The sequence below is a fragment of the Ursus maritimus genome, unplaced genomic scaffold (assembly GCF_017311325.1).
Source record: "Ursus maritimus isolate PB19 unplaced genomic scaffold, ASM1731132v1 scaffold_17, whole genome shotgun sequence".
In the NCBI taxonomy this organism is placed as follows: Eukaryota; Metazoa; Chordata; class Mammalia; order Carnivora; family Ursidae; genus Ursus; species Ursus maritimus.
The window spans coordinates 39,120,543-39,136,371 of NW_024424119.1; the positions used below are offsets into that span (position 1 = coordinate 39,120,543).

Below are 15,829 nucleotides of genomic sequence, written 5' to 3' on the forward strand. Positions count from 1 at the left end.
GACGGTGACGCAGCGGGCGCGAGGGCGGCAGGGTGGGCGGGGAGCAGCGGCGCGCACCGCCCCTTAGAGGGACGGGCGCCGCCGTTCCGGAGGGCGGGGGCGGGGGCGGGGCGGGGCGCGCCGGGGAGTCGGAGCGCTGGCCGCCGGTTTCGATTAGTGCGCGGAGCTGCGGCGGCGGAGCAGGGTGCGGAGTTGTGCGGCCCGGAGTCGGGCGGCGGGGCGGCGGGGCGTTGGCATCGGGGGCGCCGGCGCGCGGGGTCCGGCCGGCGACCGCGAGGGTGTGGAGAGGCGAGCCTGAGCGCGGGCCACGGCCCCTCTGACCACGGAGCCCGGCCACCGCAGCGCCCGCAGCCGCGAGCGCGCCCAGAACAGAGCGCGAACGAGTGCGCGCGGGCGGGGCGCGCAGGCCCTGCCCGCCCCTTCCGTCCCCACCCCCCTCCGCCCCTTCCTCTCCCCATCTTCCTCTCCCCTCCTGCGCCCCCGCGCCGGGCGCCCACCCTGTCCTCCTGCGGGAGCGCGGTCCGCGGCGGCGGCCGGAGCGGGCCGGGCCGGGCCGGGGGATGGCGCTGCTGGACCTGGCCTTGGAGGGAATGGCCGTCTTCGGGTTCGTCCTCTTCTTGGTGCTGTGGCTGATGCATTTCATGGCTATCATCTACACGTGAGTGAGGGGCTGCTGGAGGAGCCGTTGGCGCGGGGGTCAGGGCCTCGGGGTGGGAGGGTGGGAGGCATTGCGCTTTGGAGAGGATTGGACTCGGGTGGGGGTGGAGAAAGCTAATTCTCTTACTGTCCCCCCCCCCCCATTCCCTTTCCCCTTGGACCAGCTGGGGCGAGGGTCCTTGAGGGGGAAAAGTGATAAGTGAGGGGTTTTGCTGGGCTGCGGGCAACTGCACGGCCAGGGGAAAGGAGACTGTGCTCTTTCTACGTGTCGGGCGGAAGGTTGCTTGCTTGGTTTCATTGTGTTGGGAATTCGTTTGATTTTCATCTGGGCCAAGATGTATATTGTGTTGTTGCTGCTGTTGTTTTCTCGACCTGGACGACATTTCTATTATGATGATCGTTCCCACTCTTCTGGGAGTTGCACACAGCTACCCGGAGACCTCCCTGTGGATTTTCTTCCTGGAAGAGCTCTGTGCTTTTAGATAGGTATGGAGCACCTGTCCACCTTGAAAAATGTCCACCAAACCTCCGGGCTGACGTTATAGCCTTGAGTCATGTCAGCTTGTACATTTCATTTTGGTTTTCTTTCCTTTTTCCAATTCCTTATTTATAGCCCACCCCCTTTTCATTATTCAACAAATTCTCCTTGAGGCCTACTAGATGCCATTCACTGGGGACACAGTGGTGAGAAGGACAGAATTCCTGTCCTCATAGAGCTTACATTCTAGAAGGGAGAGACAGGTAATAAAAATTCGAATAAGGTTATTTCAGATAGTGATAAAGTCTGTGAATAATATAAACCAGGGTGGTGGGATGAATAATGACAGAAGGTATGTGTCTAGTTTTGATATTTCAATTTTTTAAATGTCTTTAAAATAAAATCTGTTTTTCCAAAGAAGTGAAAGAATTGCATAGAGCACATTTCTGATATAGATTCACTGGCATTTTAGCCTGAAAAAAAAAAAGAATACATAGTAATCTATCGCCAACTAGAAGAGGGCATGTGTTAATAGAGAGATGGGAGGACTTTTAAGAAATTCGTTGCTTCCCCCCCCCCTTTTTTTTTACCACAGAAAAATGTGCTTTTTCTTTTGGAAATTCTGCATTTTAGTAGTATAGGGTGGCATTTCGTGGTACTGGAGAAAGATGCTACATTGTAGAAGACATACCGATACTTCTTTGGAGGTGAAAGAAAACATGCCATTTGGATTTTGCTGATATCAGTGTTTGTAGTTTGTGAGCTCTTGTCACTGAACACTTTCTGGAGTTCATTTTAAATATATGAGTTCTTAAAAATCAATTTTGTTACTTTTTTCCAATCATAATAATTTTTAAAAATGCCTACTATATAAGGAATTTAGACAATACAGAGAGGAATAAAGAAGAAAGTTAAACGCACACACCAAAACTCCACTACCTTGTTAACCTTTTGTGACTGTTGTTCCAATTGTGTGTATGTGGAGAGAGAGAGAGAGAGAAAGAGAGAGAGAGAGGAAGGAGAGAGGAAGGTGGGGGTCAGCATTATGATTATTGTTCTGTAGCTTGCTTTTAAAATTAATCTATTTAGTAAATGCTTCTTGGGAAGCTCTTGTACAAGGCACTATTCTAGGTGATGGAAGTAAGGTTGAAGAACAAGGCGTCCAGGCTTTGCCCAATCTGCTCACATGGAGTTTCCATGTAAAGTGTCATGACCCTTTTTTTCCATGTCAATAAATGTATGATCTCTGCATCATTTTAAATAGATGCATGGCACTTTCGTTTATGAGGTACTAATATGTGTTTGTTGTTATTAATTGGCATTTAGGTTGTCAATTCATCAAGATTACAAACACTGGTGAATTCATATGGATACATTTTGATAGAGGATTTCCATAGTTTACATTCCTGAAAGAGGAATTATTGGGCCAGAAGCTTGCGCATTTTAAACTTTGATACATATTGCCCTATAGAAAGTTGTATCTATTCATAGTCCTGGTAACAATGTATGATGGTGCCCATTTCCCCTTACTGAGTATCAGGCTCTTCACTATTTTCTGTTATTTTCATTCCTTTAATTACTAGTTCCATTGAACATTTTTCATATATTGATATCCTAGTTACATCTAGTTGTAAATTATATACTCATAATCCTTTGTGATGCAATCCATTGCTCTGTTAATCTTGATACGAAGATTGTTTTTCTGTGGTAGGTTGCAGTTTTTTCCCTAGCTTTTTTTTTTTTTTTTTTTTTTTTTTTTTTTGGGTCTTTCAACTATGTTCGTATGTTTAACATAGAGAAAAGTATGTGTGCCTGTGTTTTGGGTTCTCAGGGCTTTTTTTTTTTTTTTTTTTTTTTTAATGTTTCTGATCTGTGTAATTTTATATGTAGTCCTCCAATTATTATATAGTTAATATATGTTTTTCTTTAGTAATTTGAATTCCATTGTTTTTTGGGGTTTTTTTTTACATTTTATTCTGTAATGTACTCATTTTACTTCATTATATGATGAGAGCCAGAACCTTAATTTTAGATTCATATAAATATTTAGCCACTTGTCCCAAAATCACTTAGTGAATTATTATTTGATTGTTCCATGGTTTTGAAATACTGTATTATAGACTAAATTCTTCTGTATACTTGCATATGTCTCAAGGCTCCCAGTGCTGTTTCACTGATCTATTCTAGTGTCCACTGTTTTAATTAATGAAGTTTTATTACCTTATTACTGGTGAGGCAAACCCCTCATTCTTTTCAAAACTTCATTGGCTTTTACACATTTTTACTTAAAGATGTACTTTAAAATTTTTAACAAGACCCTAAATAATCTTCTTTTTTTAACTGCAATTTTTAAATCTTGTTTTTAAATTGGAGTTATTAAATTTACAGCTCAGTTTGGAAAAATTTGACTTCTTTCAACATAGGACTGTGATATATCCCCTTCCCTCAATTATTCATACATAATGATAAAGTCATACCTCTTTAATTAAAATGAACACTAGTGATATAGCCTAATATTCCAAGTAACCTGTGCTGTTAGACTTGAGACAACTCCACAGTTCTTTTAAGTTATTTATTTTGTGTTTAATGATGAACAGCAGAGTTCTCTTTAAATACTTTGGGTTTGAGAATAACTTAGCTTGGTTAAAATACTGTAGGGAGGCTTTGTATTTATTTGTGTATTTATTTTCTAATGCCCCATATAGTTAACCTTTGTGACTGATAGTAACAGGATCCTGAAAACAGAATGAAAAAAAATGCAATTAATTTATAACAGATGATAATGAACAGCTAATTAAAGGAATTTTGTGAATACCGTTCTGAAATGGGCAATTCAACATAGAGCAAATAGTCAACAGCTTTATTTATAAATTAAATCTTAACCTTTTTGGGGGTAGCTTCCTTTCTTCTGGTCCCACCTTCAAAATTACTTACATGTTTGATCTGATTACTTTCTTATTGAAATAAAGATACTTCCCAGTTAAATGAGTTATTTTCAGCAGAGAACTACGGTTTGTGCCCCCCCCCAACTGTACTTAGTGAAATTGCAAACCTGATATCTAACATTTTGACAAGGAAAGCTAAAGAACACTGGCAACAATATTTTGGTTAAAATAGTGTGTTCACATTCTGTATTTTATTGAAGAATATATTTTCTGAACACATGTTCTGTATCTCTCAAATCTTTTTTGCAATAAGGTAAAGTGTACATAAAATAAGCAGATATTGAAACTCTCCTTCCACTTTGTGCTTGCAACTGGTGGAAATGGAGCCTATTTCAAAAACTTAACATTGCTCCATTATGTCACATTAAAGAGATTAATCATGGACACCTACTTGTTAAAAGCATTTAAGTCATGCAAATATTATAGTAAATGGCTAAGGAAAGATATAAAACTTTTAAAAACCAAATGGTTATTTTTTAAAATTAAATACAGTGTGTAATGGTATCTAGTTAATTTAGATTCGGTGTTCTATTGAATCGTGTCCTCTCTTAGAAAGAGAGCTAAGTATTGGCCTATGTTAAAAAATGGAGCTCAGGAGCACCTGGCTGGCTCAGTTGGTAGAGCATGCAACTCTTGATGTCAGGGTTGTGAATTCGAGCCCCACATTGGGTGTAGAGATTACATACATACATACATAAACAAACTAACTCCAAAAAATGGAGCTCAGTGTGATTAATATAATGAATGGCTCTTGCTCAAATTATTCAGATTTCACAAATGTCTCACAATTCCTATAAGCCTGCAATTAAAAAAAAAGAAAAGGGCACCTGGGTGGCTCAGTTGGTTAAGCATCTGCCTTCAGCTCAGGTCGTGATCTGGGTCCTGGGATCGAGCCCCACATGGGGCTCCCTGCTTAGTGGAGAACCTGCTTCTCCCGCTCCCTCTCTGCCTGCCACTTTGCCTATTTGTGCTCTCTCTCTCTCTGTCAAATAAATAAATAAAATCTTTCAAAAAAAATTTTTTAAATTTAGAAATGGAGATAATTTATAAGCTAGAAAGCCATTCTTTTTAAAGGTTTTATTTATTCATTTGAGAGAGAGCTCACGAGGGCATGCGACCATGAGCAGCAGAGTGGGGCAGAGGGAGAGAGAGAAGCAGACTGGTCCCAGCTGAGCAGGGAGCCCCATGTGGGGCTCGATCCCACAACCCTGAGATCACGACCTGAGCCAAAATCAAGAGTGGGATGCCCAACCCACTGAGGCACCCTTCCTTTCCAATTTTCATATTGAACTGATGCTTAGCATTTTTTAAATACATTTTAGATGGCAGACACTTGTGGGATTTCTACCTATGATATTCAGATTAGAGTCTAAAATTCAGGGCTCCTATGCCCAAGATTTTTTTTTTTTTTATTTCAAAAAAACCCTAATGATTCTAGCCTCAGTAGGCAGAGTTGGTTAAGTGATCTTGGAGTTTTTCCTTTTTGAGAGCTAGTGTGGTTTGATAGCTTGGGAGCTGCGGTGAAATCCTACAGAAGTCTGGACCAGTCGTTTTCTTCTCTTTTTAGCCCTTGTGAGCCATATTGCTGGGTGATAAGGGTATCTGAGCAAGGCACCTTGCTTTTTTCCCTCCCATCTGCCTTTTTCTTCTTCTCTCTCTCTCCCCATTTCTCCCTCTCCTTGGATTACTATTTTTTGTCCTCTATTTGTAATGTTCTAATGTTCAGTGCTAGGCTTTATCTTCTGATTGACTGGAGGTGCTGGGCTAGTGTGGAAATACTTTTTGTATCTGTAAATATTAACTGCCCTCTAAAGCAGAGGTCTTTCCCTGGAGTTTCCTTTCAGGTTCATTCTACTTTTTCAAACCTTTGTAGTGCAACAACTTTTATACCTGCTGCATAGCTTTTGAGTGCAATTTTAGATAGTATGATCTTTACCTTAAATTCATTAATACGGTGGTGTTCTGAGCTGTAGTGGAATGTAAATTGAGAGCTTCCTTTCTGGGTTCAGTTCTGAGGATGCTCTTGGACTTTGGTCACGTGTTGATCAGTCAGGGCCATTGCTGCCAAGACCACTTTTGGGAGAATGAATGAGGCAATTGAGCCCCTTCACCTGAGCCTGGAAAGATACGGAATTGGATGATAGTGTGACAGCTTTAAAAAGCAAAATGACGATTGTAATTCAGTGTTAATATTCAGTGATGGTTCCAACTCATCATCCCACCCTTTTCCTATATCTTGAGTGCAGTACCCTTTCTCTCTACTCTAGATAATTGAAACTGTCTCTATTCACTGGTATCTCTACCAACAGCCTCGTTTCCTTTCTACCTTTTTTTTCTTACTGTAGCCTTATCTTCCTGGAGCACTAATCTTAGATCATGTGCTTAAAATTTTACCTTGGTTCCCTCATTGCCTTCAGGTTAACATTCAGGTTCCTTAACAAGACATGCATAGTTCTTCAGGAGCTGAGCCCTTGCACCTAATTCTTCAGCAGTATTGAATTACTGACATTCCCCTGAATATGCTGTGTATTTTCTTTAGAATTCTTTCCTTCTTTCCTTTTTTTCCCTCCCTCTCTTCTAACTTCTACTCATTCAAGTCTATTTAGACTTTGCTTTTTACTGTATTAGGCTCTTCTTTTTTAAGATTTTATTTATTTGTCAGAGAGAGAGAGAGCACAAGCAGGGGGAGTGGCAGGCAGAGGGAAAAGCAGGCTCCCCGCTGAGCGGGAGCCTGATGCAGGACTGGATCCCAGCACCCTGAGATCATGACCTGAGCTGAAGGCAGACGCTTAACTGACTGAGCCACCCAGGCATCCCAGAAACCTCTTCTTATATCCTTCTTTGGTGCCTTGAATTTACCCATCCAGATTGTAAATGTGTGTTCTGTTGTCTCTTTTCCCAATTAGATTGTAAGCTCTCCAGGGTAGGGATAGTGTTTTACTGTTCTGTGTCCAGTGTGTAGTAGGCACTTAATTATTGCTGGTTGAATGAATGAACTTTCAGTTTTTTCCAGTAGTAATGGTGGATTTTTCAGTGTTGTTAGTTCAGTGTCATTGGCCCTTGCGATCTGAAGTAGATGGTCAGATTTGGGGATGCTTTCAGTGGTGATGGACTTTATTTTTTATTTATTTTTTATTTTTAAAAAGATTTTATTTATTTATTTGACAGAGAGAGACAGCCAGCTCGAGAGAGGGAACACAAGCAGGGGAAGTGGGAGAGGAAGAAGCAGGCTCTTAGTGGAGGAGCCTGATGTGGGGCTCGAACCCAGAACGCTGGGATCACGCCCTGAGCCGAAGGCAGCTGCTTAACCACTGCGCTACCCAGGCGCCCCAGTGGTGATGGACTTTAATGAAAGTTATTGGACCAAATGGAATCTTTATTTCAGTATTTCTAATTAATAGCACGTTAAAATAGAAACAGGGTTCTATTAATAACATGATCACCTACAAATCTGAGCCCCCTCCCCCAGGTTTTCCTATGGGAATTCCTCATAAGTAATCTCTACACTAAGATCTGGCTTTCAGGGGATGCAGAGCCCAGTGCTCTCCTGAGTTGGGTGATGTGCAAATCATAAGTGTCCCCACTTTCCCTCCATCCACAATTTTATTTTATGCACAGAATAAACATCACATTCTGCTTTAGGGAATTTTGTAGAAGAGCATTGGGATAGTTCCATTAGTTTCCTTTTGATTTGAAAAGAGTTTGAGCATACGGCATGTTTGAGGGTCTCCTGTGTTTTTGAGCACTGTGTGCTGGGACCACAGCTTCTGCTGGGCGCCTGGCTTACTTTGTTGCTCTTAGCACAGCACCGTGCTCTATCCATTTCCCATACACTAGGGCCAGCTCTGTTGTCACCAAAGGATAGTGAGTTGGGGGTTCTGGGGGGGGGGCATGATAAAATTGATGAAGATCTCTTACTTGTTTTCAATGGTAATGGAATCTTTTGTAGTATATAAGTCTACTGTCCAGTGGAAATAGTTTGTGTTTTCCTATAAAGCTAACTCACTATTGGTTATTCTGTGTTCTGTGGGGAATCTCACGTCTGCAGAGTTGAGGTTGAACCAGAAGGTGTGCTTCGTGTTGCCGAAGAAGCCCACTTTGATGCCGTACCATGTGGAAAAGATAGGTGCAGTATGGAAGTGACATGAGTCATGACACATACTGATCATAAACACACGGTAACAGCCTTCCAGGGCACAGTCGCCAGTACCACCACCAGAAGCCTTTCATTATGGGACATTGCAGGCACGGACTCTGAAGAAGGGGACCTACTGATAGGGCAGTCAGCCTCATTTTACACAACATGGTAGGTAACAAGCTTGGTGGCGTGGAGCAGAGGAGATAAATTCCCAGAATCAGATACAGTGGTTCAACTGAGCCACCCAGCAGAACTGTAAAAAAAAAAAAAAAGCGTGATGCAGAGTGAACTTTGCCCTCAAGGAATCCATAGTCTCCCTTGAAAGCCTCTGTGAGGCTCTCGGGCTGCCCGTCTGCTTTGCACCGAGACTGCTGCAGGGGCCGCCGCCAGCCCACTGAAGGGGCACAGCCTGCCCTCTCTCCAGGGAGCTTCCCGTCGCACCAGGCTTCCCTCCTGCTCAGAGCGAAGTTAGAATATGAACCGGTAAAATGAATCATTTAAAGTGGTACACACTATCAAACCAAAAACTTGTGAGAGAGAGAGAGTGCGAGCAGGGAGGGGAACTGCAAGATGAGACGGATAAAACAGTAGGCCACAATGATGAAAAAGAGCGACAATTTCAGAGACTGAGCTCTTAGGAAATAAAAATCACCTAAGATGAAAGAAGGTCATTCCATCAGCTCAGAAGTTGAAAACCCGGGGCGCCTGGGTGGCTCAGTCATTAAGGGTCTGCCTTCGGCCCAGGGTGTGATCCCAGAGTCCTGGGATCGAGCCCCGCATCGGGCTTCTCCGCTGGGAGCCTGCTTCTCCCTCTCCCACTCCCCCTGCTTGTGTTCCCTCTCTCGCTGGCTGTCTCTCTCTCTCTCAAATAAATAAATAAAAATCTTAAAAAAAAAAAAGTTGAAAATCCTTGTGCTGAGAGGTGATTAGGCTTCATCAAGCTAAAGCTACTATAAAGTCCCGCAGAGGAATCCCTGAGTATTTTCTGCCAGTTCCTTGGCGTTCTTTGAAGTGTTCCCTGAATAGACGTCCTTCTAGCTCACAATGGAAAGCAGGACCCCGAAGGCCTCTGTCTTTTGCCAGTGATTCATCCCTCACGACCTTTTGGGCTTCACTTACTCCGAGGAAGCACCCCAGATGGTGTACCTGTACTCCTCCCTGCCGTGAGCCCCTCCTCCCCCTGCCCTTGAGGGTGCAGGGCCTTAATTACATGAATGTGAGTTTTGTGACGGAGTGACTAGCTTCTGATTGAGAATTTAATTTCGAAATCATTCCTCGAGAGTGACACATTGAAATTTTCCTGTGCTTTCTGTCTCCCCAGCATTGCTCACTCACATTCCAGGACCATGTTATTCTTTAAAAATGAAACAAATCAAAACCATTGACCTGACATAGACGAGGTGCATTCCTTTTATAGCCAGTGTGTTCCTGAAAATGTAATAAAATCAAATTTCTGAAAATCAAACGGATGTAGGTGTTAGGGGAGATTCTGTTTCATAAAGAACTAAGGTTATGATGAAAATCCCAGGTTACGGTTCTGCCGGGCCCGAGGCCTGGGACGTGCTACCACTTGATTCAGGGCTTTCTGGGTGTTAGGCGTTGTGCGGAGGGCCTCCCCCTGGCCTGGATTAGGGTGACAAGGCTGCCTTGTAGCATTTGCTCTGGGGACTGCCCTGGGCATGGCGATTTAATGGTGAACAAAACACTCTCTTCTGGACTCCCTCAAAACATCTCCATCCTAGAAGGCATGTGCTTGGATTACATAGTAACTGGGAGTTACTTTGCCCATCGTGTCTGGTCTTCTCTCAGCTCTGAGCGTGGCAAGCTCTCCCTCTAGCAGAGGCAAGGGAAGGGTTCTTGGGGCAATGGAATCCCACGTCTTGAGTGAGGCTCTGAGGGCAGAGGAATCCAGAGAAGCTAGGACCACACAGCGCCTCTGCCCCATTGAGAACCTCTCTAGCGGTTTAAAAGGACAGCTCAGGCCACTTTCCGTGGATCATTGGTGATATTGATTCCTCTCTGTTGTACTTCCATTGCCTCTGTGCTTTTGGATGATCTCTGTAGAACTTTGAATCGGTTCCTAAATATTGGGCGTAATTTAAACTTTGAATATAATTTTAGCCTAAATACTGCATGTAATTTAAACTTTGCATTAAATGTGTTTTATGCCATGTTTTGACTTACTCTGTTTTAACCATGATTTGGGACTTTTGATGATTCCCCTTTCCCCTTTTATCTTTCTTAATACACAAGGGTTGTTTTATGTTCTAAAAAACCCTCAAGAGCTTGGGTAGCTGAGTCAGTTAAGTGTCCAACTCTTTTTTTTTTTTTTTTTTAAGATTTTATTTATTTATTTGACAGAGATAGAGACAGCCAGCGAGAGAGGGAACACAAGCAGGGGGAGTGGGAGAGGAAGAAGCAGGCTCATAAGAAGAGCCTGATGTGGGGCTCGATCCCTCACCGCGGGATCACGCCCTGAGCCGAGGCGGCGGCAACCGCTGTGCGCCCAGGCGCCCCAAGTGTCCAACTCTTGATTTCTGCTCAGGTCATGATCTCAGGGTTGTGAGATTGAGTGCTGCTTGGAGCCTGCTTAAGATTCTCCCTCTCCATCTGCCCCCCCGCAAGTGCTCATGCTCTCTCGCTCTCTCTAAAACAAACAAACAAACAAAAAAAAAACACCAACATAGGCGTGCCTGGCTGGCTCAGTCTGTGGAGCCTGCCACTCTTGATCTTGGGGTTGTGAGTTTGAGCCCACATTGGGTATAAAGATTAATTAAAAACAAAATCTTTAAAAAATAAAAATAAATTAAAAAACACCCAACCCTAATGGCTTAATATTTATTTCTGAAAGAATCTTTAAATATTGAATTATTAAATATGAATTTCCAGTTCTTCCATTCTGGCATATAAGCCTCATCAATGTTTGACATTTCTAAATCTCTTACTAAAACTATGGTAACTCAGAAAAGTGGAATATGTCCTTAAAATAAGCAGTTTTTAAAAAATTATCAGTCATAGCTATCATTGAATGTTCACGTTGTGGCTTAATCTCGTCTATTTTTCACTACTTTATGAGGTAGGTGCTAATTGTCCACACTTTTTTTAAAAAAGGGGATAAAGAAGTAATTTACCCAAGGATACTCAGTTAGCTGTGAAGCTGGTATAACAGTCCAGGTGATCGGCTCCAGCCCAGGTTCTTAAACCAGCATGCTGCTCTATACAGCCAGTGATAACCTAAAAATAACCCCGGAAGTAATCCGGGATAGAGTATCAGTACGGGACTTTCTCCAGTTGGTGTGAATCTTAAGTTTCTGGTGACTGGCAACATTGAGAGTACCATGGAGAGACCCCCTACTCCTTTTCTGCGGCTCTTCCCCATTGTCACAGTAGTAGAACTGCTCCTTCAGGGCCTCGTCGTTCCCAGCCATCCCATAACTGATGATCTTCCTGAGTTTCCACCCCTTCTTGCGTTCTTCTCTTCTCAGAGTGATCTGGTCTTCCCTAGGGCCATGGTTCTCAGCTTTGACTGCACTTGGAGTCACCAGGGGAGTCCTTAAAAAAACAAAAATTGCTGCTTGCCTAGGTCTTAGCCCTAGACATTCTGATTTAATTCGTCTGAGCAGCGGGATTTTTTTTTTTTTTTTTTTTAACGCTCCAGGTGATTCTTGTGCAGTCAAGGTTGAGAACAACTGCCCTAGGCTGTCTCTCCACTGTTGTGGCCTCCACCTGTTATCTCCTGATTTTGTCGAATTCTCCATCTAGCCAGAACTCAGAGTTCATCACTCCATCATCTTGCCCTTCACCTTCCCTCCTATCAGTCTGCCTTGTTATCCTGAATTATGTTATCTCATAATTTATAGCTTCTCAACTTTCAAAATCCGCGCAGAGTGCAGTCAGTCACACAGCCACGTGGGTTAGTACTACTACACATTCATGGTCTCAGATCGCCGCCGAGCCATCGGTGCTATCTGGCAATACTTTCTTTCTTTAGTCTCTGTCACCTGTTACTGGCAGAACCTCGTCTAACTCCACCCTTTTACCTTCAGTCTTGGCAGATTTGCCTAACTCCTGCTTCACACCATAGGTCCTGTCATGCCGTTAATTATTTTAAATTTTCTCTCTCTTTACCTTTGACTAGCTTGTTCCCCTTACTTTATAGACTCAAGTATTAAGGAAAAAAAAATTTTTTTCCCCAAAATTAAACTGAAAAGCCTTTCTCCATCTGGTTCTTCTGGCCAGAGTAACTTTTATTCGGGTCAGGTTTCAGGAGAGACTGGTGCTGACTCCCTGTTAACACATTGCACTTCTCATTCATTTGCTTCTTCGCCTGTTTCCATTTACCTGCCCTGCCCACAGCGCTCCAAGGGCCCCAAGCCTACACAGTCGGGGACATTTCAGCTCTGGTCTTGACCTCTCAGCTGCATTCACTGTTGCTCTTCCTTGAACAGTTTCAAAAAGGAAAACAGCTTAGCCAAATAAAGCCTTCTTTACTAAAACCTCTCTTCCTGCCTATCTTTCTGCTTCTTGGGTTACTGGCTCAGTCTCCTTCATGCATTACCGGCCTCTATCAGTGACATTGATTTGTGGCGACCTGCTAATGGCATGCTCTACCTGGGAGAGCTTATGCATTTGACAAACTCTGGATGGCTCCATATTTTTATCTCTAGACTGACCTTACCTTCTGAGTTCTGAATACGTTCATTTACTCTCATTTAGTCTGCTTTTTTTTTTAATTGAGATAAACGTACTGTTTATCATTATTTTGCTGGAGCCTGGAGAATTTATAGTCTAGTGTGGTTCACTGCTAGCCTGCATCAGATCATTTGGGATGCTTGTAAAAATACAGATTCATGAGCTCTGCAGCTGGTCCATTAAGTTGTGATTGTTACCTCTGGGCGTTATGTATATAAATGTTGAAGAACACTGGTCTCCTGGCCTGGAAATGGTTTCAAAGCAGTAAGCTGGGGCAGTGGGAGGGCTGGCTTCATTTGTTTTCCATGTCGCAGGAAATCGGTGTCCTTCTTTACCTTGTGTCCAGTAGCTTAAAAACCGTTGTTTCCCATATTTTGTCTGATTTTTTAAAAATTGCTTCAGGTGGGCAAGCAAATCCAGCACCTCTTTCTTCATCTTGTCTGAAAGTTTAAGTCCAGGGGTGCGGTGGGGTTTAGGCCAGGGTTTTGATACTTTTGCAATGACAGAGACAGGGCTGCAGACTGTTTGTGTTAGCCCCAAATAGGAAATAACCGAGAGGCCCGGCAACAGAAAGCAGCTAAGTAAAGCGTGGTATATTAATACCAGGAATACATGCCGTAATAAGAGTGAATGAACTAGGGGCGCCCGAGTGGGACAGTTGGTCGAGCATCCAACTCTTGGTTTGGGCTCAGGTCCTGATCTCAGGGTCGTGAGATCGAGCCCTGTGTCGGACCCCATGTGCAGTGCCGTCTGCTTGAGGTTCTTTCTGCTCCTGCCTGTGCATGCATATGCGCGCTCTCCCACTTAAATAGGTAAATCTTCCAAAAAAATGAATGAACTAGAACTAATGTAACAGCAAAGATGAATCTCACGAACATTGAAGTCAAAGAAACCAGACACAAATGGGTACATCCTATGGGATTCCATTCAGATAAGATTTTACTGCTGGCAGAGTTCGTGTGTTGGAAGTCGGGATGGTGGTGACCCTTGAGGAGGAGGGCAGTTGGTAGATGAGGACACGGCAAGGGCTTCTGGGGTTCCGGTAATATTCTGCTTCTTGATCTGGGTACTGGTTACATGGGTGTTTCACTCTGAGAAAATTCACTGAGCTGCGTACTTACATGTGACTTTACTATATGTGTGTTACCCATCAATAAAAAAATAGACCCCCCCCCCCAAAGAAAGGACAAGCCCCGCAAGCCAAATGTGTGATGGGGAGGTAGAACTGGATTCCCAGTGTAGAGCCGGAACCAGGAAGCTCTGTACAAAGGATCCTGACAGAAAGCAAGTCAGCTGCTCTAGGCCGAGGATGGAAATGGGCACCCATGATAAAGCCTGTGCAATGTGCGGATGCGGTGAGCTCAAATTCTAAGTCATACCCCTTCCCTGAGATACCAAAGTGAAAACTGATTTGGAATCAGTAAACCGGTAGACCCCATCAGAGCCACCCCACTTGGAAGACTCCACCACTTAGGCCACTTTCGAGACCCTGGGCAAATGGGCTGCTGATCATATTTTGAAAAATACAGATTGGTTTACAAAACATTGGCCATGGCCAAGGCACCCATCAGCATCATTTCTCTGGGTGGCAGGCCAAGTTAATATATTTCTGGCTTTAGAACGTAGCTTGGTTGACTATAAAAGTTTCATACGGGGAAGAGCTTCTATCCGCACGCGGCTCCCCCATTAGACAGGAGCTCCCTGACAGTCGGGAATTCTCCTGTTCATTGCTGTGTCTCCCGTGCACAGGATAATGCCTGGTGTACATTTGGGGTTCAGAAATGATTGTTCAGCAAGGGAACGCTAAGTAGTCGTGCAGCACTGCTGTGTGCTGGGCACAGTGCCAAGTGATTTGGTGTGTCACTTAATGGATATTTTACTGTTTTTGATCAACATTTCACATAGTTTGTAACAGGGGCTTTGTCAGTTGTATTACATAAATCGAAACAATATTCTCCAAAGTAGGATTCTTGTATCCTAGGGTATACTCCACAAGATGACTCCTAGGGGTGTGAATGAAAATATTGGGGGATGGGGGAGGAGAGAGAGATATGAGAGAAACATAAATGAGAATTTTTTGTTTTAAGGTCCTGTGATATAGTTTAGGTTATAGTTATTTTGAGTAGAAATCCCATTCGCTCTGTGCCACATCCTGAGTAATTTCTTCAAATCTAGATTCCAGTTCCCTTTTAAACTGTATATGCATTCTTCTGTCGTAGCTGTCTCTTGAATTTCTAATGTCAGTGATTATAATTTTTATTTCTCTTGGGTTTTGTTCAAGCAGCACAGGTAGTTTGCGTTTTGGGTTCCAAACCCATGTGGCTGGGTGTTCTCTTGGAAGACTTTTTCCTTTTACTCCACTTCATTCAGGAGCGAATCTAAGAAGGCAGCATCCCCATCTTCCCACTGTGGGCCAGCATTTTTCTACTTTGCCTTTCAGAGATTCCATATTTATACAAAGGTGGACAGAACAGAGTTCCCTCATTCTTGTCTCAGGCTTGTCTCCATCTCTCGATCATCAGGGACCAACAGATGGCCCTGGGGCCAAGCAGCCAGCACTCCCTCCCTCAGAGATTTCTCCTCATTTCTGACCTGGGAGGTTTCCTTTATTTTCCTAACAGTTCAGTTATGTATTTTAAAATAATGCTTTTAATGCATCTATATTAAACATTATAAATATTACATAAGAATTTGTGCATGTGTGTTGGCTTGTATATGCGTTTTTAAAAAGTCTCTGGAAGGATGAGTAAGAAACTAATAATGCTGAGAATGGGGGACAGGGGTGACAGGGAGACTTTTTTATGTGACTGTCTTAATAGCTTCAGTGATTTGAACCATGTCTGTATTACTGTCAATCAATTAAATATATAAACTTTTTTTCTCCAGCAGTCTGTATGTTCTGTATTGGGTAGGCGGTTG

General features: G+C 43.3%; 1 protein-coding gene across 1 annotated transcript in view; it reads left to right on the forward strand.

Moving 5' to 3' along the window:
- The first annotated feature begins 501 nt into the window (after positions 1–501).
- Positions 502–15,829, forward strand: part of UGCG (UDP-glucose ceramide glucosyltransferase) — a 35,702-nt gene continuing 20,374 nt past the window's right edge. The window contains exon 1 of the mRNA XM_040631717.1: positions 502–658. Within this exon, the coding sequence (XP_040487651.1) occupies positions 561–658 (98 nt within the window). The 5' untranslated portion in view covers positions 502–560. The remainder of the gene's footprint in view (positions 659–15,829) is intronic.